General features: G+C 35.0%; 1 protein-coding gene across 2 annotated transcripts; it reads right to left on the bottom strand.

The window, feature by feature from the left end:
- Positions 1–2,227: 2,227 nt before the first annotated feature.
- Positions 2,228–21,639, bottom strand: LOC115449146 (membrane alanyl aminopeptidase-like). Of its 2 annotated transcripts, none has more exons than XM_030176873.2 (15): positions 21,535–21,639; positions 19,769–20,216; positions 18,729–18,887; positions 17,675–17,983; positions 17,195–17,378; positions 16,518–16,759; positions 15,729–15,921; positions 15,040–15,229; positions 14,531–14,631; positions 13,577–13,753; positions 12,899–13,083; positions 7,332–7,499; positions 6,020–6,163; positions 5,151–5,220; positions 2,228–3,194 (listed from the first exon to the last, which is right to left on the bottom strand). In XM_030176873.2, exons 2-15 carry the CDS (start codon positions 20,212–20,214, stop codon positions 2,979–2,981), a joined length of 2,784 nt encoding a protein of 927 aa, XP_030032733.2. In that variant the 5' UTR covers positions 20,215–20,216; positions 21,535–21,639; the 3' UTR covers positions 2,228–2,978. The 2 variants fall into 2 exon arrangements, with proteins under 2 accessions (XP_030032733.2, XP_037296701.1); XM_037440804.1 differs by lacking the exon at positions 21,535–21,639 and adding an exon at positions 21,018–21,135.
- Positions 21,640–22,018: the final 379 nt, after the last annotated feature.

The raw sequence follows: 22,018 nt of genomic DNA, 5'->3' as shown, positions 1-22,018 counted from the left end.
GGCCTTGAAAACAATGTAAATTTATTACAAAATATAACGAATATACTGTTACACTTTATCATATTTATTTCTCAACGTGATTTCTAAGGTTCTATTCATGTGACGTTTTTAAACAAGTTTTAAGACTTACTTTTGTAATATGAGCGCTTAGCATGTGTTAGTGTGCCCAATAATCGTAAATAAATTATTTTGGATTTTGTGATAAAAGTATACAAGTCCAACTAAATCTTCTCGTACTCTTTAGTGGCCCTTGATGCTGATCTTCAGTTTTTTTTTTAAAAAAGTCCTTTTAGTGTGTTCTATGTTTTATAATGAAAGTGTGTGCATGCGGCTCCGACAGCGTGTAAAAATACCTGTAAAAATATTTCCCGGGAAAAAAGTAGCCTCTAGCTCTTAGAAGTAATGTAGCTTGCTACTAGTGAAAAATTATTCAAATTTGGTTAAGTCGTACTTAAGTTAAGCGCGTTCAAACAAATAAATTCTTTAGCTTTATATATTAGTATAGATAGATATAATTTATTCTTTTATTACATTCCCATTTCAAACACAATTTATTTATCAAAAAGCAAATTTACGGCATAAGTAAATTAGGTAGTCTAGTAAAAATCTCTGCTATTTTAATGTACTTCATATGTGTAGTTGTAGTCTAACAACTTTTAACACTTAGATTTATGTACAGTCAGCCACAAAAGAACAAATTCAAAACTTCAAAACGCTTCTACATATTGACTTGAATCGAAATATTCGTTTTTATTAATTAAAATAAAGTAAACCATTTGAAGTTAAAAAAAAAGTCAATTTTTGATAAGGACACAAAAGTTTAAAGGCGAATTAGTTCAGCTACTGACGTGGCTGACTGTACATTATATTTGGAAAAACAAGAACCGCAAAGACAAGTACAAGGAATAATTTAATTATTTTAGGATGCAGGCCTATTCATAGTATAAAAACACGTTTACAAAATATATATATTAAATTTATTGAAAAAATATTTCTAAAGCTAAGTTCTATATAGCCAACGTTGGCAAAATATACATAAATAAAAGTAAAAATATAGTTTGGGTTTTTTAAGACACGTCATATGGTCATTTATAGGTATATAAATGCTTATATTATTATAATAGCCTCTTTATTTCATAATGACTTATAAAACATGAATATTATAAAGGAGTAATTATTACATAATATTTGCATGCATAAAAAAAAAATGTACACATTTCTAAATAATAAACTAATTAAAATCTTCAAAATTATTTTTCCAAATTCATTATATTTTATTTTAATATACGTATACACGGTCATTTTGACATTGCGTTACTTAATGAAACCACATACTCGTCTTTACCTTTGCCAACATTGTGTCAAATAACATCCATTATTAACGAATATTAGATTTCTGATTTTTTATCATTTTGTAGTTTAATGCAAATATGGCGCGTAGGTGAGTATATTCCTGATTGAAAGTATGATGTTGCCGCTGCGACGAATTCTCTTACAGGACCTTTTTTCTGTATGATAGTGTAAACGCGTAACGCATCAGTGTCATGTTATCTTCGTGAAATGTGCGTGAATGGAATTCTGTAAGCCAATTTCTATAGTCCTAAACATGATGCAATGTGTTACGTGCTTGTTACACACTGTCAAGATAACTTGCGGGATAGAGAATAAGGCCCCAGTAGTGGCATTAGGGCGCGTAGAATTAAAATTACTTTTTATTTATATTTATTTTGTTAGAATCTTCCACTTTTTTATTTTACATCTACCACTCAAGTAACTTATTGTAAAGTGTTAGTAAGTAGATAATTATGTGGTTTCATTTAGTAACGCAACGTCAAAATGACCCAGTAAATGAGTCAGAAAATAGACTTAGTTTTTGAAGACTGTCGTCACTGTATAACATTATTTTAATATTGCGTTAATAAATGAAACCAAATACTTATATTCTTCAAAACAACAGAATACGATTAGTTTTCTAACTATAGATATAACATTAAAAGTGTAAGTTTGAAACAAAATGATTTTTAATAAAAAATATATTTTTATATAGCCTAAGGCAACTATTATATCACGAAAAGGAATTTGACGGAGGGGCAACATCATAATTAAGTTAAAAATACACCTACACACATATTTTGCACCAAACTACAAAATTATAAAAAAATCTGAAACTAAAATCGGGATCTCTGGCGAAAATATTTGTTATTCGTGAATGATTTTTGGCACAATGTTAGCAGAGGTAAAGCCGAATATATGTTTATTAGTATAGCAATGTCAAGATTACCCTATATAATTATAACCAATGTGATGTATAAATAGGATTCGGGCCGCTTCCTATAGGGCGATCTGAAAATTTTTCGGGGAGGCCCATGTTCAGCAGTGGACATCCTGCGGCTGATGATGTTAATGATGATGACGTATAAAGCAACTTTTGAAATTATTTTGATTTATGGTTAAGTAAGGCTAAGTATTAAAACCTTTTTTACTTGCAAAGTCTAAGTAACTTTATAGATATCATTGGCATCTGGCTTAGCACTTTAAAATACTTAAAAATAAAATAGGCTAATTAATAGTGGAGTGACATCTCTTCCATTTTCTTAAACCTATAATACAATATATAAAATATACATTTGTTTTTCAGGTGTCTCTTTCTGCTTATTCGATAGTCATAAAAATAATTAATAACTATAAAAAAATCTATGCAATTATTTTTTTATGAATTCGTAAATAAGAAATCATTTAGGTTTATCAATGTAACAAAATGAATTTAAACTACACCGTCACAAGGAAGGCCGGCATAATTCTCTTGACTGGTATAAAGGTATTTGAACTACACTGTTCAGTTACAATCACGTTGCTGTGCTAAACAAAAAACAAATCAAAATGTCTGAAAAATCTAATACATTTTTCCTATAACTTAATATTTCCGGTCATAGTGTCTTTCGCAATTCAAATACCATCAACATTTTCCGCAGCAGACCTTACATCAATAGTCTGTTTAAGTACACCGCGACCCCGGTGACAATCATCATCAAAGATGGAGCTAGCGTCGTCGAGAAACTTTTCAAGACGTCCAGGATCATCTGTCTGTGTTCGCTTGCCCAAGAGCGAGCCGCCTGCGCCTGCGCCATGGCATTCATGCCCGCCATCTTGGTCTGATTACTGCACTCCTGGCACGATTGCAGCCAGTCTGCAAACTGAGGGAAGGGAGAATATAAAGTCACTGACACATGAGGATTATCATTTTGGGTATAAAGTAACTAATGATGAATTGTCATTTTGCGTTAGTGATATGGTATTCGATATATTTCATAATATGCGGTATTTTTCTCCGAGATGTAGAAGTGACTGAAGCATTCATCTTTATGGTGTCTGTTTTATAATAAGTGAGGAACAGAAATACCACCACCATACTATCTAGGGGTCATAGTAGATACCTTTGTGCAATCGTTAACACCAATAGAAAATAAAAAAAATCTATAGGAATATTTCCAAATGACAGACTTATCGTTAATATATATCATTCCCATATATTTATGCTTTCTGTTACACCAAAGAATTGTAGGAAAGCGTCTTGGCTACAACCCCTAGTAAACTAGTATCTTAATTTGTTAAACAAGGTATTGCTCACAGCTTTGCCCGCGTAAATTACTTCTTCTGCTACAAAAGTACTACTAGGGTACTCGGGATTCATAAAGTCTTCAGAAAAATGCAAGTGTCATCTATTTAAAAGTGCCATTATTTCCTGTCGGAGCAAATTACTCTAGGTAAGAGTTGCCTATGCGTTAGACAAGGATATTGTCTACCTGTATGTCAAAATTTATACAAATCCGTTCAGCTGTTTCTGCTTTTACTTCTTACAAACATCCAAACATGTTTACAAACATTCACTTTTATAAACACGTAAGGACTTGTTATTAGTTTTTATTATAAGGTGTTTTAAATTATTGATTAAGGATTACCAACGTAATAAACAAAATTACATACAAAAATAAAATTAAAAATACATCTGGACTAATTACAATATTAATAACAGGCAACCATGACATGCGCTAAGTAAAAAAAAAATTAAACATAAAAAAATTTAAAAATATTGTTAATAGGTGTAATAATTATAAATGGTAAAATGTTATTGGGTGCCTTTATGAATGAAGATTAATGAGAAGCCTCTAAGTTTTACGAGAGTAAATCCCGCTCCTTGTACTCATGATTAATAAAAACCTAATACAAACAACAACATCCAATCACGTCCTCTTGAAATTAAAGAGGTGCCCCAAATTAATGTTTGATCGACACTCCAAAATACACATTCATTTAGAGCCTTTTGTTTGGCTAGTCAACACCCTAACGATGCAGAGACGAGAAATGAAGTTAAATGAGACAGGAAATTAACAATGTTATCTAGGAAATTAGGTCTTGTGCCTGGTGTACAAGATTTAACATACATAAATATACTTAAGTTTGTACACCATGCATGAAAATGTTAATATCTAAAATTGACGATTTAATTCGTTATCCACACATGTGTCGCTAGCTATATATATATGTATAGCTATGATGTCTGTATAGTAACCTATGTGGATATCAAAACTTACGGATATGCCCCACTATACGGAAAAGGAACCTTGACCTCACATAAATAAAAATATAAATGTTGCCAGGGAATTTAAGATGGAATCTGTTTTATAACTACTGCAACGATAATGTGATAAATTAATTATCACCCCCCCACCCCCCCCCGAGGCAATTCTTGTGCGCTTGGTCTCCACACCAAATGCACGCCCATGCACGGGGGCACATTTGCCGCGACCATAGGCGCACAGGTCGTGCGTATGCCTCTTGGTTGCTAAGTTCACATTGCGGTCTGTCTAAGGGTTCGTGAACATTTCCCTTCCCTTCCTTCCAACCATCCTAAAAACTCCTCTTCCTTCCCTCTATGCCCTCCCTTCTTCCTCCCGGGCCCTAAGACCGCCTAGCTGGAGGCTACCGAACCTCCAGTGATAGCGGTAGGGCCCACCAACTCATCATGGGGCTGCCGTGGTTGCTAAGCCGGGGAATCGCCTGTACACCATTAGCGGGGTACCCCCGGTGATAACCACGGCAGTTGCCAAAAAAAATAATTATCATGCCAATTAAAAGTTAAGAACACTTACGTCGATGAAATCGTAGGACGTATGCAAGGCAGATGCAACTGTGGACACTATAGAGTCCATCGAAGGGTATCTGAAACGTAAAAAAATTAGGCAAACGCTTCATAATTGATTTGTTCACATATTCATTCGACGACTGCCTCGGTGGCGTAGTTGTATTGCATGTCCGGTACAATAGCGCTCTGAGGTCCTGGGTTCGAATCCCGGGTCGGGCAAAGTGATATTTGGGTTTTTCTGCTCAGTATCAGCCCGGAGTCTGGAATTTGTGCCCGATATGGCGATAGGCTCGCCCCCTATCACATCATGGGACGGAACATACTTGGCGAAAAGTGGGTGCCCTAGTTGCGCCTCTGCATACCCCTTCGGGGATAAATGCGTGATGTTATGTATGTTATGTATTAATTCGACAAGTGAAATTAAACTGTAATCGGTTCCAAAAGAGTTTATAATTCGATTGGCAAGATCTATAACATTTTAGAAGACTAATATTAAATAATTAATAGTATAATATCAATCTGTCTTATATCTTCATTAAGTTAATAATTATTATTCACAAAGTGCGTTCAAAGTTTTATAGTTTTAATATCAATGTAAACTTTTCTAATAAACATGTTTGCAGCCAGTGTAACTACTGATTATAATAAGACTTAACATCTCATGTCTCCAAACTGGCGAGCGCAGTGGAATATCCAACAATACTTTATAATTTAAGATGATGTATGGTGTTTCTACTGTTTATGGGCGGTTGTATCGCTTACCATCAGGCGAACGTCAAGCTCGTCTCGTCATTCAAAACAATAAAAAATAATGTGTTGCATATAGTAATTGTGTCAATAATTGTTTCTTTCTTTTTTAAACATAAAAATTCATACATGGTGCTCCAAAGAGTGTAGTTATGTTGCAATTCATCCATGACTATGTGCAAGTGACTGTAGTTTGAAAGTACGCCGGTTAACGGCACAGTTAGGTCCTGTATTTTGATCGGGCTATTTTCTTCCCTCATTGAGAGTAAATATCTGAAAATTGAGATCGTGTTCTTAGGTTGATAATTAAATTGTCATTACATTTAGTTTACTAGAACAAAATATCAGTCACGTTGATGATGTACTAGTCATTATATATTATAGTATAAGCGAGCAAAGGAATAAGTCTGTAAATGCAAGAAATCATTATGATTTCTTATGTTGACGCGAATGTTGGACATTGAAATAAAACTAGTTTTCGGATAATTACTTATTTCGTTTTTTTTTTTATTTTGATTATGGTAAATTGGATGTAGATATTGTATCATTAACTTATCGGGTAACGTACACCTCACTTCGTCCCGTGACGATGAAGGCTGCAGTATTCGAAATGTTGGAAGAAAATTATAATATAAAAAAAATATATAAAATCCGAAAACCAGTTTTATTTTGATGCTAAGAGATCTTCACCGACCTTTAACTGGAGTCATGAATATGATAATCCGCCTTTAAAGTTTAGTATAGTAAAATGCATCCAAATTCACTTTTGCGGCGACGTTAAATTAGGCGCTTTAGTTTTTCAAATTCATACTTTATCATGCATATTATAATTTCTCAACACTAGTCATTAGCATGCAGGATTTAGAAGTATTATACAAGTACTTACAGAGCCACGTCTGTATTTATTTAAAGCGGTGACTATTTTTTTCCGAACATTTTATATTAATGAAACTGTTGTCGGGACTGGACCTCAACAAGCATTTTTCATACATGCACAGCAAAGTAACTTCACTGCTTCTAATAGTACGGACGAATATAAAATATATCCTACCACCAGCAGCAATCCTGGGTTCGAATCCCGGGACGGGCAAAGTGATATTTGGGTTTTTCTGCTCAGTATCAGCCCGGAGTCTGGAATTTGTGCCCGATATGGCGATAGGCTCGCCCCCTATCACGTCATGGGACGGAACATACTTGGCGAAAAGCGGGTGCCCTAGTTGCGCCTCTGCATACCCCTTCGGGGATAAAATGCGTGATGTTATGTATGTATGTACCAGCAGCAATTTGACGTGAGCCATGTCACCGAACGTAAGGACTAAGCTAAATTCATCACACCCACATCTAACATTGGAGTAGGATTACAGTTGGTGGTTAATAGAGATTAAATAAAAAAAAGATAAACTATATCATAAAGCAGTCGTCTAGAACTACCAATACATACTTTCGCAGGCTAGGCTCGTCAGTGGAACACCCAAGAGCTTCTCCAATTAACCTGGCTTCGTTGGCTATGTTGGTAGTCGACATCCTTCTCCACAAAAATTCGTAGTCTAAACCATTTCCAAAACGCAATCCACTGCAATACGCTACCGGGCGCAAGCTTGGTGATATACTGAAAAAAAGGCACGAGTTATGAGCACTAATGTACAGTTAGAATGGACAAAAAAATCCTGTGAGTTCGGAAAAAATAGCTTAGAGCTGAAAATTGGTATAGACGTTAAATACGTAATTATCAATAAAATTTCAAATGTCCCCATCGATCTTACGTGTGTAAAAGATTTTATCCAAAGTTAAAGATCAAAAATTCCGGTTTCTCCCATTTTTCTCTGAAACTGGAGGTATGATTGTAAAAATAGGACAGACAAAAGTTGTAGATCATACAATTCTCTACAACAATTGTTTTTATATTTTTTTCATACGAATCACCGTTCACGTGATATCGCGGCTTTTAAACTTAAATATTAATTTGACTGGACTAAGTGGTGGGGATGAGCTTGGGCATATATAAATTGAACTAAAATAATAGTAGCCACATGACACATTTTAGCTAATAGACAGCGAGCATCTACTAAAGAACCAGTCGCGTGAAAGTCGGCGTTTTTTTTTATACGTGTCCGATAAACTGATCACGTAGCACCTGATGGTAAGAGGAGTGGAGTCAGGGTTGTAGCTAGACTTGAATTTAAGGTAGGGCAGCTGTTATTACAAGCAGGGCGAAAATAAAAATGTCACTAGATCTGATCTGCTCAATCGATTTTTGGTTTCCTTGACTCATGAACGTGATAAAAAAATTAATACTTTGGTAATTATTAAGGTAATATACAGATTGTAACAAAATTCCCATAAATCTCGAAAGAGAGTTATTTCACCCATCAATACGAATAACTCTTACTATGGGACCAACTTCCAAATCGTAAAATAAAAAACCCGCTGCTACATATATTTTCATTGAGTAGTAATGTACAATTTTATTAATTACTAGCTTTTGCTCGCGGCTCCGCCCGCGTTATAAAGTTTTTCAGGGTAAAGTTTTCCATTATAAAAGTAGTAGTTTCCTGGGAGCCTATGTTCTTCCCAGGGTTTCAAACTGTCTCCATACCAAATTTTATCTTAATACGTTGGGTAGTTTTTGAGTTTGAGACGTTCAGGCAAACGGATGCAGCGGAGGACTTTGTTTTATAATATATTTTTTTAGAACTTTTTAAGAGGAATAATCCCGACATACATCATTGTTGCATAACTTTAACCGTTTACGCAGCGCACGCAACGGAAGCTCTCAAAACGAATAAATTGTCCCCGTATTTGTAATATGTTTCATTACTGCTCCGCTCCTATTGGTCAAAGCGTGATGATATACAGCCTATAGCACCCCACAAATAAAGGGCTATCCAACACAAAACGAATTTTTCAGTTCAAACTGGTAGTTCCTAAGATTAGCCATTACTGCTCCGCTCCTATTGGTCATAGCGTGATGATATATAACTTAGAGCACTCCACGAACAAAGGGCTATCCAACGCAAAAAGAATTTTTCATTTTGGACCGATAGTTCCTAAGATTAGTAAACAAATATAATGAGAAAGCTTCGAACTGCTAAGCTATCGGGAGTTACACGTGTCATTGTGAGTCAATGATAAAAGATAGACATATGCTGTCGCGGGATATTTTTACATAATTTTAAGGAGAACATTTCCGTCATACATGATTTCTATGTAGCTTTAACCATTAAGGTTGCACACGCGACGGAAGCTTAAAAATGGAGTTTCTTCTCCCGTTTTCCCAACATTTCCCTTCACTGCTCTGCTCCTATTAATTGTAGCGTGATGAAAAGTGTACTATAACCAGCACAGGAGTATGAAAAATAATTGTACCAAGTTTCGTTAAAATCCGTCGAGTAGTTTTTGTTTCTATAACGGTTATACAGACAGACAGACAGACAGACAGACAGACAGACAGACAGACAGACGGACAGACAGACAGACAGACAAAAAATTTACTAATTGCATTTTTGGCATCAGTATCGATCCCTAATCACCCCCTGATAGTTATTTTTGAAATATATTTCATGTACAGAATTGACCTCTCTACAGATTTATTATAAGTATAGATTAAGGTAGGGCATTAGTATTTTAAGGTAGGGCATTGCCTCACAATGCCCCCCCCCCTCCAGCTACGACCCTTAGTGGGGTCCGATAGAATTTAGATTGACGAGAGCTGATTACAGCTCGACAGTCGACACAATTTGACAGCTTGTTGGAACCGAATGGATACAGGCTGATTCCGGAACGTGACACACTTACACGGGCCACTATGGCCAGTTTTACCTTGTGTACGGTGGTCGCTATCCCGGCGGATATAAAATATATAATATCACCAGCAAAGCAATTACTTCTAACTGACCAATCATCAGTGTGTTCACGTTATGTGCCGCTATGTGTAGGTTCGTCTCACATGCTCATCGATACCGGAAATTTCAATTTGCGTAAGGGACATCGCATCACTTTTTAGGAGAGCCAAAAAACATATTTTTTTCATTTTAAATTCGATTTAACTTTTTTATTTGTAATCGAATTTAAAAGGTGTCTCGGGACTACTGATCTATGTTTTAGTGCTCTTTGTAATAGCTTTATCAAAATAAACTTAAGTCCACTACTTTCAAAATTTAAATGTCTATACACCCTTAGCTTACTGAGGTTGCGTAGGTTGTAAAGGAAATTTTTACACAAATTAAACTTGCGTTTTAAGCAGTTAATGTCGCATTTCCTAAATGTGAAAGATAATAGAAGAACAAACTTTATGGATTTTTGTGAAATAAAACCCTTACTACATTTTTATCGTTATTTATTAGAGTTAATCAAACAAAAAAAAGACATTCGAAGAATAAATAGAAAGAAAGATAATAGAAAGAAAATACGTTTATTGCGGTAACTCACGCTAAACATAAATTATAATTATGAACAGAAATTTTACCTAATTATAGTGATTTAAAATATAAGAAAAAAAAAGTTAATATAAAATGATAAGACATTAAAAGCTAAACAGACAAATATTCAAAGAATAGATTATGAATAAGATCATTTAAAATAATAAAAAAGTAAAAAAATAGAAAGAACGCAATAAAATTCGATTGTAAAATATAGTACAAGTCACAAAACATAAATCGAGCAATAAAACCGATCAAATAATAATTGGATGAGAGATTCATATTAAAATAAGGTATCCTGGAGAGTGTCACACTTAACCCCGCTTCGAGCTCAAAACCAGTGAAGTTGAAATAGTATGTACGCATACATAGTTAAGGTTATGGGGCTGACTTTTGCAAAGTAAGTAGCTGTGTGAATTTTTTTAAATGTACGTACTGTATTTACTTCTTGGGGCGATGGAGGTAGGTTATTTCAACAACAGGTTGCAACGAATTTAAATGCAGCTGTCCTATATCTACTCATTACCATGAGATATTACAATGTTCTGGTATTATATTTATTGTGATGACATGACCACGTTAGCTTATTATAAAGATACATTGTTGATTTATTAAGTACTACACCAAATATTAAATTCCCTAAGTAGCCTTCTACGTGCTGCCATTTTCATCAGAGTTTATAATGTTTTTACATATATCAGATCTATACAGAATAAAGAGAAGTGGTCCAAGGATGAGGGACACCTCTTATCACTGGAGAGAGAGCCAAGATGCAATGTGGCCATCCATATGATTAGTTACTTGAACATACTGTGATCTATCACTGAGATAGCTTCAAAACCACATGACAGTAGGTGAGTCACAGCTATAAGAGGAAAGTTTAAAAAGTAGATGGGAGATATTTATGGAATGGACAGGAAGTCAAGCAGGACGAACAACGAACCCATACTCCGATGCCGAGCATCTAAGGTATAGAAAAATCGAATTCTTGTAAAGAAAAATAATGTTCCTTTATAAAAAATAATTACTTAATCCAGTATTTGGTACAATCATGAGTTTGTAGTGAATAAAATTATAATCCCAAGTATCGAAACAACAAAAAAATGTATATGTCTGCCATAAAAACAATTATGATTATCTACATAATACACAAACTAATTAATAAAGTCAAAATGTTCTAAAACATTTATTTGGTATGATTTTAGTCCTTTTTGTTACCGATTCTACGTATGCTGGACATTGGTTTGGAGCGCAAACGATAAGTCGCTTGGTCTCCAGTTCAATATCGGTATGCATAGAATTTACTGGCATGTATGCATCACCAGGTAGTAAATAATATATCTGTACCCCTTGAATATTGACAGAAATTTTCGAATAATGACTGATCGTGGTGAGTAGTATTTTTGTTTTTATTCTGCGCTGGACAAGAATCGCAATATAAAAAAAATTTGATGGAACGTTTATCAAAAAGATATTTACAAACGCAAGTGGCAATCTCGTTACTTCTGCGTTTATTATCTCAATCTCACACGTTCCTACTAAGTTTACAAATAACTGAGCTCCGATGCATGTAATGGAACTTAGGTAATGCCGCATGTAGGAATCCTGGTACCCATAACACAAATTTAATCTTACCTTGAGTACTAGCGTTCAAACAGACACTACATAATAATTTGTAACATTACATTGTATCAATACGCATAATGTTATTTGTAAGTGTATGTTCAAACTCGCGGGATGTACAGTCTCATGACTGACGATCGTGGGTGATGCATAATAGTGTGCACATCGGTGCAGTCAGTAGGGTCCGGACAATTCTGTCTGGGGCGTCCAATTCGGTCTGAGTCAATCTGAGTGTGCCAAAAGAGTATATGAGTACAGGCATAACCTAACCGTTGAAAGCGCGAATCTTATTTCTACCTGACAAAAAACTGTTGAGTACTTTCCTCAGGCGGCCAAAGAAAGGTTACCTCACTGATTGTTTTACGTTTGCACTCATATTGCCCAGTGTCTCAGGCATACCCGTACAGATATTTGTAGGTTAAGGGATTTAAGTCTTACAGTCTCTGAAATTTGTATGTCATGATCTCTCATCAACCTCTCCTCGTTTGACATGGATAACTGCACATTTATCTACACCAAAGTCCATATTGATTGAGTTTTTAAAACTTTCAGTTATTTTTAAAAATTCAATCAATTTTGCTTGTTTTGATGCAAACGAAATTTCCGGTATAAATGTGTGAGCATGTTACTGAACATGTGTACTTATCACCGAAAGCTTACAATTGAGGCAAATAGGCCCCACCATTCTCCGAATTTTTCTCCCAATTATGTGATGTCAACCAAATTACAACCCCAGGAAACTAACATAAAATATATATTTATGTTGCCCAAGCTCAACCCAGCCTAGGGCATCACGATTTCCAGATCAGTTATCATTCAGTAGACCTGAATGTATGGTGTGGCAAAACAAAAAGCTGTATTTTTTATTACATAATATTACCGGACTAAGTTATGTCTTTAAAAATGAACTAAATAATGTGAAAATAACTTAACACTAAGGCAGATTCTGATACTACAGTTTGCTTACCTCACACCGTTGTTTTTGAAATTTCTAAATAGTGCAACGGTATTGTCAATACATCCTTGGTGACCGATCTTGCAGGCAAATTCCAGTATTTGCATGCGATTTCTTAAAGTTTCAAAGTCGTCGGACGCTCTTTCTTCATATCCCAATTTGTTTATAATATTTTCTACCAGTCCTAGGGCAGTTCTCTAAAAAGACGTTGAAATTGTCAATAAAATTTACAGATAACTTTTAAATTTTAATTATTGTTATTTTACAAAACTTGCCTTTTGTAAAGACAAAAAGTAGATTTCTTATGTTTACGCGAATGTTAGACATTGATAATAAAAGCATTGGGACTGAGGTGTTGTTCATCCGTAAAGTCAAAGTTACAATATCTACCTAGATAGATATTGTAACTTTGACACCTCAGTCCCCCCCCGTGACCATGAAGGGTGCAAAGTCTTCGAAACGTCGGGAGAGAAAATAATAATATAAAAACAGCGAAAAAATCCGTTAAATACTTTTATTATCAATGACAAAAAGTAGGTTACGACATTCTAAAATCAGGCTCCAATAATGTTTAGAACAGGTTTATTATCACAGGTCCGAGATTAGTTTCACTCATTTATAATTGATAATGTAATAATATATCTACCTAAAATACGAATTCATTACCTATCTTCAACAAATGCCACTTACGTCAATGTATTTCAACAAGCTGTCTCCCAAGAAACTGTTCCTCAGCCGATTAAAGCCACGGATAGCAGCGTACCAAACTGAATAACTATCTTCATTTTTCAAAAATTGAAGCGTCTGGTTCAAACGTATGAATTCTACCTCATCCGCATAGAATAAGGCGAAAAGATCATTTACAATCTGAAATAAAATGTCATCTTAGATACTACGTATACAGAAGACCATAGATTATCCTTTAAATTATTTTCGCATGCTAGTTATAAATTATTCTTCTATCTATCTTTAAATTAGTTTTCAAATTAATTTGTTGGCAAATCTAGCGATTGTAATGGTTTACAAATAATGTTGTATACACCTGTAAAGGTTCATCATATAATATAAGAAAATTTATTGTATTAGTTGTTATGTTATAGTGGTAAACTGATGATGTAACTATTGAATAAATAAAAATAAATCAAATACAATCGCTTTGTAGGGCACTGGCCCCTTTTTTTACTAATCTAAGCTCTTTTGTCCACCAAGCTCGTCTACTGCCAGTACAGATTTCACACACTTCCAATATACATGTAAATGATTAGGCATCTGTTATGCAAATTCTTCACAGGTAAAGCCAGCAATGTTTACATAGAACGTAATTTTTGTATTTCGTTTTCCTTTCTTCTCTTGTTGTACCGTTATTCTTTTGTTTTACTATTTTAAATACATGATATAAATAATTAGGAATCTCAGGTGCGCAAAATTTATATAAATTCGTCATAACTGTATTATGAATATAATTTTTTGTATCTTATTTCGAGCACCCAACCAGATGTTTGCACAGTCGTTTGTTTGACCTAGTGTGATGAGCGTACGGAATTCGACAAAGAGTGTCGAATTTCGTTGTTTTGGCCGATTTACCAATTTTGAGTGTCCTCACTAACTATTACTTTGGATCTTGTCATAAACAAATGTATTTACCTTAGCACGATTCAGATAGTGGATACTTTCTCTTCTAGAACTTTTGAGAGCTTCAGTTATTATTTGCCAGGAGTGGTCATCGTAGTTGACTCTGTAAAGTCCTACAAACAACAAAATATCAACAAGTGTTTGTTGTTTCTCATATTAAATTTGAATATTTCTGATACAAAATAATGAACTTAGAATTCGCTAATAGTGTTTCATAAAAACCAGACATTAACTTTCTGTTGCTATTAGTACAAAACATGACATTTCCAAAGGTCAAACCTTTCGAATCCTTCAGCATTGAATATCCACAACCCAAATTTTCTACTTACCTTGTTTAAGTGAGGTAAGCTTTAATTACAGAATTAAAAAACTAGCATAAAAAAGATAACTATCCCCATGACGATAGGCTCGCTCCCTGTCACATTATGGGAGAGAACACACTTGGCGAAAAGTGAATGCCCTGGTTGCGCCTCTGCATACCCCTTCGAGGGTAAATGCATGATGTGTGTGTAAAAACTAACCTGTTTCTTGAACGTTAAATATAACCCAATTTGAATCAATCAGATTTTCAATATTGACTTCATGTGTTCTACCGCTCATGATGAAAGCAGGCTTTGTATCATTAAAGTTAGCAGAATTTTCTGTCGTATAACTTATTGGTATCATGTAAACCTCCTCAGATGAGATCGATGAGTTAGCGTAGTAACGTTTCTGAAAAATATTTGAATTAGAACTACCACATACATATTAGCCGCTCCGAATTTCTAATACTAACGAATTCAATCTCTTTACATTACAAAAGGATTGTAATTTTATCACTGTAAAATAAAAATATATTAACAGAGACATATTATTTTTTGAAAATAGGTTATAGACAAAGAATTGCCATAAGTGTTTTAACACAGAAAATATATGATCTGAATGGGTCTTCCTACGGCAAGACATCAGACATTACCCTATTAATTAAGATGTTTGTTGGTTTTTTGTGGGCAATCTAACCTAACCATCTAATGAGAGATCTATTCTATTTAGTTCCATAAGTAATATTTCCAATCTAGTCTTAAAAATAACTTAAAAAAACAAGGTTTAGCTCATTCCTTGGTGGAAGTAGTTCGAAACTAACGACAAAGTCAAAATTTACTGTATTATTGTATTACATTGTGTCCGATTTTATTGGTTTGATAAATGATATTGAACAAGTGAAACTTACCTGATGCAAAGAGGCAACTCTGGTGTTATAATTGATATTGACTGTGAGTAGAGGATGACCAGGTTGTGATATCCACGACGCCATTATATCAGTGACATTGAGGTTTGGGTAAGCAGACATTGCCTGGTTAGCATGAGCAACACCTTCTTCAAGTGCCGAGTACATTAATCTCGGATATCCGGAACCGAATCGGCTGTTGACAAATACAATTATATTTTTTAATAATTATACTTTGCAATCACACATAGAATTTACATTTTTCGAGATTCTATGGTCAGTTTATGTGATTATATTTTGTGCATATCACGATATGATAATGTAAGCCTAGCTTGAATTCCGATTTGGTGGATTCTGATTTTAGGTTTACGGTGCGTATTCATGGCACGCGTCCATGGTACGCGGTTTTCGGCGAGAAGTGTCGGGCCATTGCAGACGGACGGGAAAGCTGCCTCCGAACCACGTTCATCTGCGCATCACCATCGTCGTGGGTGCTGACCCCGACCATGTTTCCTTCCCTGCCCTACGTGGCTGTCTAACTCTCCGGAAGATGCCGCCGAAACCAGCCACGTGCAGCATCTACGTGCCGTTCGCCTGATTCGGGGTTCTCCAGGCCAGTTACTCGTGTTGTGTAACACCAGCGACCAGTGTAACCCTGAGTGTAACGCGGAGGTGTAAACATAAAGCTACCATGTAATAACCCTAGGTTTTTAATTGTCTCTCATTACAACCTATCTGCAACCCCCAACTCGCCGCAAAAAAACGAATTGTTCTATCTCTTTTGAAACTTACTTGTTGTTTAAATAAACGTTCAATCCACGCTTAAAAGCGTCATCACCCATAAGATGATGCATCATTCTAATAACAGATCCAGCCTTTTGGTAAGTGATTGTGCCAAAATGGCCGCTGATCTCTGCTGGAGAATTCACATTGACGTTCGTGATCGGAGCCGAGTTTGGAGAGCTGTCCGCGTCATATGCAGAATATACTGATCCTATTACAAGTTGATTGTCTGATGCTACGTCGGGATCTACCTGCAATGATACACATGCATACATGAGGTTACGGTTTCATGAAAATAAATTATATTATACAAATAATAATTAAATAAGTAAATCCATGCAGAGTTAGGTTAGGAAAGGTTAGAAATCATCAATCTTATATCGGACCATGATATGATGTGTATCACAATTATTGTAGGAGGAAGTAATTAACTACGTTAACTAATTGTTTTATTCTTCGATTTTGTTCATAGAATATAATGTCCCTTCTATATATTTTAGTTCTTATATTCAACTGCATGTGATACAACTGCTAGCCACAATATGAGCTTTTGGTGATCCACTAGTGCGACTTAAACTAGCGTTGTAGGTTTTGGTATACGCTGAATTTATATTGAAATTTATTCAAAAAAGGCTGGTAAAAAATACTCTTGTTTTTTTAATGCTCTTGATAATTGGAGTACTGACATAAATTGTAATATAGTCCTGGAAGTAATTAGCGAAGCCCTCATTAAGCCAGGTGTTGCTCCACCAGTGGCAAGTTACAAGGTTTCCAAACCACATGTGCGTCGTCTCGTGCGCGATAATTTGTGCCACTCTGTACTTGTAATAAGGCGTAGATTCTCCTTCGTTGTATAAAATCAAGGCTTCCCTGGTAAATAATTAAGTCATGAATGTTGTGTCAAGACCAAATGCTTTACATTATATCCATCATGTACCAAAAGAGACTATATGCAATTGATATGAATATTTTGGAGTTGATCCTGTAGTTTAATTTACCAAAATAAATCGTATCTGTTATTTAATTATTGTCACTTGAAATGTCTTGGAACGATCGATAATAGAATTTCATTATTGAATAAATTACTGTATGAGCCACTTAGAGGCATTTTTAAAGTTATTATGTCATTACTACTATCAAGATCTTTAACTATAAAAAATAATTACCTATATTTAACCAAGCCCCAGTTCTCCATAGCGCCAGCCCTAAAGTCAGGCAATGCAACGTGATCCAACTTGAGATTGCTATTTGTAGAATAATAACCAATTCCAAAGTAATTACTTAAGGCATCCACAACTTTAATGCCAAAATCGTAAGCATATTGGCTTTGGTTAACTGCTTCTGGTCTGGTATAGATTCCGAAACTCTTGTCGCTGTTAGCGCGGGCTGCTTTGAACTCCGACACCATGAAGGCTACAAGATATGTTGACATAATGGGCGTTGGATAGAATCTTTCTCTGACGTAGCCATTAGACCTGGAAGATCACACAAATGTTGAAAATAAAATAATATGCGTTCTCCTGTTTTAATTTATGTACACTTTATCTAATTTTACACTAGTTTCTCATAGCCTAGTTCGTGCAAATGTAACCTATCTACTGGTACTTTTTTCTTGGATAAGAACTGATAGGTACGATAGAATTTAATGTATAATGTGTGAGTATACGATAGCCTAGTCAGAGTTATAACGATCAGCCGAGACGAATGGTCGCAAGTCCATAATCCAAAACACACGTCTGGCTATTCGAAGTTACGTGAGTATTCTTAAACAAAAATAATCTTTCGCTTCATCAGTGAAAGAGAAGAAGAAGAAGGATTAAGAAATCACGAAATTGTAATAATACTGAAGAATTCTCAAAACAAAAGTCGAGCATAAGTAAAGACTATCAAGTTGCACTAGGCTAGCGTAGTAGACTAAAGACTTATTCATCTCGGTAGTAAAGGAAGCCTATGCCCAGCAGTGGGACAGTACATAATACAGGGCTGGTGTTATTATTTATTTATTAACGTAAAAATACATTTGGCATAAACAGCGACTAAGTCAAAAATATACGAATGAACTGCTACGTATTAACTATGATATTGTAATACGATATGTACAGAAAAAGTAAATTGGAACTTTTATTCCAAGAAAGTTAAAACGGCGGATCCGCGAAGCAAACTTAGTACATTTTTAAGAGAACTTTATATCTTCGAGCATTTTATGATACTTTTACTTACATATTAGTTGTATTCTGAATCTTCGTGTTGGTCAAAGAAGGCTCATAATGTTGGGGGCGATCGATGTTCAATGTAAAGACAGCCTTAAGACCCGGTTCGTCGAAACAAGGGAAAGCTTTTCTTGCATGTGTCGGTTCCATTTGGGTAGCGCCAAGCCATCTGCAAGAAATAGTTAGTTAAATTTATAAATGGATAAATCCAGAAATTATCAAGGTTTTTTTTATGCAATCATTTCGAAACGAATTCGCTTAGTTTTTTAAATAGATATAAATATAGTTAGACCATTAATTATTAGCCAAAAATAAAAGTAGCATAGTAGGAAGCGGCGATACCATAGAAAATAAAATATACTAATAAAAGTACTTTCCACAGATTCAAAACTCAAGGATGACTTTGAATTAGCGTGCTTGTTGTTTTCGTTATCCCTTGATTTACTTATAAAGGAAACCATTGTAAAGAAATCTACATATCTAAGATTTCTATCTAAGAAATTCGAAACTAAAGAAACCCAATAGGCACTAGGCCATCTCCGTGACCTGAGACCAGAACCCTTTCAGTACTAGAAAAGGTAGGTCTGGTACCTATTAATATTATAGACAACGAATTAAATGTTAAATTGTTTATAATGTAGTCATTTACAGTAATTTAATGCTACAATGTTACATATTACACATCATACATGTTATCCTCAAAACCGAAACAATTGAAATGATAATGCAGATAATTCTATTATCTCATCATTGTTATTCGAGTGCTTCTCTTTGTCAACATCTACATGGCTATCGGAATCTTTAGATAAGACAGCGTTTACTAATGCTAACTTCAAAACGACTTTAAGTTCTTCGTAAACATCCTCATAGTACTCATAAAAAGATTGTCTATTTTATAATTGCGTAAATCTGAAAATTATTTGATCTAGGTAGTTATGTTATTTATCTTACTACTAGAAATATACATTTAGAACACGACGTCACTCTTCATTTTCGGTTCATAAGTTCATCAATTAAATGACATTTTTATTTTATTTTTTATTTACTTACTTTTTGACTCCATTTTCAATGTAATCATTCCTGTAGAATCCATTAAGGTCCGACCGTATAGGACCTCTATACAAGATGCGTAAAATGTAATTGTCATTCGCCTCTAATTCGTTTTGCAGATTTATGAAAGCGAATGTGTAGTTTGTGTTAAAATTTAAAGGATTTGTTTGATCCAATGGTAACTGCACACCGTTTCTTGATACAGTTACATTATCTGCAGAGTATATTAAATCTTCTGAATGTAATTTTATTACTCTTGTTGGTGCTGTAGTTTTCAAAGTAATAGCTACTTCTCCGTCAAATGTGAAAGCATTGTCATCGCCAGTGTCAAAGTATGGGGTAATGGTAATCTCATAAGCTGATGGTACTACCGGTGTGTTAAGTCTGTAGTTTTCGTCAGCGTGCACCGCATGCGCGCACAATGCAGCTAATAATATTATGTACATTGCTGGAAAATAGTGAATATTATTAAGTATCTCGTAAGGTAGGAAAGGCATGAGGTATATAGATCTTATAACAAAATATGTCATCAATGATGGGATGGGGATTCATCGATATATCTAACGCAAATCAGTTAGATCATGTCTTATTAATAGAATAATTAATAATACAATGAGAATGAAACCCTTAACATCTAAGTAGTGTGTTGAATACAAGACCAATTGCATCAACCAAAAAAAAGTAATTAAAAATGTTCATCCAGTTTTATAGTTTGTTAAAGAAACTTTTTTATCCAATCTATCTAATCCCAATGTTAATTTCATCTCATTGATTATACAGCGATCGAGCAGACAGGTGCTGGAGACTACGATTAGGTAAATGTCGTGTGGGACGTCCTACTACACGATGGACCGATAACTTGAAAAAAGCCGGTGGGTAGCGGATGGACGCGAGATGGTTAGTGCTCAGTTGGGGAGGCCTACTTTCAGTAGTGGAGGGCGACAGGCTGATTGAAAATTATACGACAGTCTTACAAAGACAACTAGTAAACTTATTTTTTATACCACTAAACGAGGAAGGTTCTCCCTTAAAATGAGCTTCAGTAGTACTCGTAAATAGTAGCTACATGATTATGAAACTCAAATAGGGTACTAGCTACTTTTTAAATACAATTATTAAATGTGTATGTCATCCAAAAATCGAATGGAAAAAGAATTGCAAAATCCATGAAATAATAAATAAGTTGTAAAGGTTTGATTTAATGGAAGAGACAGCTATCAAATAACAGTAATAGCAAACTGTGACGTACCGAGGCTAACCGGCCATAATACTGGGTACGTGAAAAAGAGATAGCGTGATAACTCCACTATGTCCCCAGTATTGGTTACTACATATCTCAAATATGTTTGCTTTATTTTTAACAAATTTCGATGATGATTTCACAGAAAATTTTCTTTTTCCTATTATTATCTGTTATATATTAAATAATTCACAATTTCAAACATAGAAAACCAAAATTTCCCTACGCTCGTCATCCATATTACAGTATCACATAACAAGACACAAAAAATCGAATTTTGCCGATATCCCCAAAGGAATAGACAGAAGTGCAACTTGGTAGTCACTTCCCATCTTATCCCATGATGTAATAGGGTGCGAGCCTATCGTGATATCGAGAACAAATTCCAGTCTCTGGACTGACTTTAGTCGACCCGCCATACGTACGCAGGATCTCAGGGCAGTATCATACCACGCACGCAATACAACTACGCCACTGAAGCAGTCAACACAACAGTTAAAAATAATGTTTGATCAAATCAACTAACCTGCTGTCCGCTCTGTACGTTACCACTGTTTAAACTGCAAAATGCTGTAGCATTTGATGCGTTATTTGTACAGTGATAAGCGTCATCTTAAGCATCTTGTCACTTCTGATAATCATACTATATTGAAAACCTTCAACTCCACTTGTGCTTCGATTATTTTTAAAATCTTGACTGCCTCGATAGCATTGTTGAATGTATAGGGTACGAGTATGACTACCAAGTAGAGGTACTGAGTTTGAATTCCAGGTAGGGCCGAAATAATTTTGACTGCATTTTTCCGTCTTAAAAAAATATTCAATTGCAGCTCGGAGAGAGAAAGGTGGAGGTACGACAGCCTTGCCTCGGAAAGCACGTAAAGCATTGGTCCTTCGCTTGATCTCTCTCCGGACATGTTGATAATCGTTTCACTGAACTATAGGAATAGAAACACAGAGAGTGCACCTATGTATTGCGCACACAGTTATGCACTATAATATCTTCTATG

Source organism: Manduca sexta, chromosome 20 (genome assembly GCF_014839805.1).
Source record: "Manduca sexta isolate Smith_Timp_Sample1 chromosome 20, JHU_Msex_v1.0, whole genome shotgun sequence".
NCBI classification, from domain to species: Eukaryota; Metazoa; Arthropoda; class Insecta; order Lepidoptera; family Sphingidae; genus Manduca; species Manduca sexta.
The sequence above is the reverse complement of the archived record's forward strand: the minus strand, read 5'-3'. Positions and strand labels throughout refer to the sequence as shown.